Here is a 1214-nt window from a genome sequence, read left to right as displayed (position 1 = left end):
TCCAGGCGGCTTTCCGAGGCCACAGGGAGCGGGCGCGGTTCCAGTCCGTGCTGCGGTCTGCTGTCACGATCCAGAGGTGGTACAGGGCCCGCAGGACGGCTCGTGACCTGAGGGCGCGGTTCTTCAGGGCGAGGACAGCTGCGCTTTCCCTCCAGGCTGCCTGTCGTGGCTGGAAAGTGCGGGCGAAGATCCGCAGGGAGCAGCAGGCGGCGCTGAGGATCCAGGCCGCGTTCAGAGCGGCCCAGGCCCAGAGGCAGTTCCGACGGCTGAGAACAGCAGCGCTGGTCCTGCAGCGACGTTGGAGAGCGAGGGCTGCGGGAAGGAGGCAGCGCGTGGTGTACGCGGGGCTTCGGCAGGCGGCGCTGACGCTGCAGGCCGCATGGAGAGGGAGGACAGCGAGAAGGCAGATCCAGAAGCTACACGAGTGCGCCACCGTCATCCAGGCGCAGTATAGGATGCACGCGCAGCGCAGTAGGTGGGCAGCCCTGAGGGAGGCCGCATGTCTGATCCAGGCCCGCTATCGGGCCCACCGCCTTGGGAGGAGGCAGCGGCTCTGGTATCTGAAGACCAAGGCTGCCGTGGTGACTCTGCAGTCCGCCTTCCGGAGGATGAGAGCGAGAAGAGAGAGAGCGCGGGAGTGCGACAGGGCGGCGGCCATCATCCAGTCCCGGTACAGGGCGCACAGGGCCAGGAGGAGGTACGTGGCCTGCAGGGCCTCTGCCATCGCCATTCAGAGGTGGTACCGGCATGTGAGAGCCGCCCACCAGCAGCGCAGGGAGTACCTCCACTTAAAGGAGGCCGCGACCCATGCCCAGGCGGCATATCGGGGCCTGAGAGCCAGGAGGCAGCTGCAGCGCATGCACACGGCCGCCACTGCCATCCAGGCCATGTTTAAGATGCACCAGGCACAAGGCAGGTTCCTCCAGGTGAGGGCGGCAGCCATCATCATCCAGGTGAGGTACAGGGCCCGTCACCAGGGCAGGACGCAGCGTGCCCAGTACGTGGCCATTCTGCAGGCCGCTCGTGTTCTCCAGGCGAGTTGGCGAGGAGCGCGGGTGAGGCGGACCCTGAGGCAGATGCAGAGCGCGGCGGTGCTGATTCAGTCCTGCTACCGCCGGTACCGCCAGCACACGCACTTCCTGCAGCTGAAGCGGGCGACAGAAGCCGTGCAGCGCCGGTACCGTGCGGCCCAGGCGGGGCGCCTGCAGCTCCAG

General features: G+C 67.5%; 1 protein-coding gene across 1 annotated transcript in view; it reads left to right on the top strand.

The window, feature by feature from the left end:
- Nucleotides 1-1214, top strand: part of ASPM (abnormal spindle microtubule assembly) — a 41724-nt gene that overhangs the window by 21955 nt on the left and 18555 nt on the right. Inside the window, 1 exon segment of the mRNA XM_015568440.1 lies at nucleotides 1-1213. This exon segment is cut by the window's left edge and continues 20 nt beyond it. Coding sequence (XP_015423926.1) covers nucleotides 1-1213 — 1213 coding nt within the window.

This window comes from Myotis davidii, unplaced genomic scaffold (genome assembly GCF_000327345.1).
Source record: "Myotis davidii unplaced genomic scaffold, ASM32734v1 scaffold685, whole genome shotgun sequence".
Taxonomy (NCBI): Eukaryota; Metazoa; Chordata; class Mammalia; order Chiroptera; family Vespertilionidae; genus Myotis; species Myotis davidii.
The sequence above is the reverse complement of the archived record's forward strand: the minus strand, read 5'-3'. Positions and strand labels throughout refer to the sequence as shown.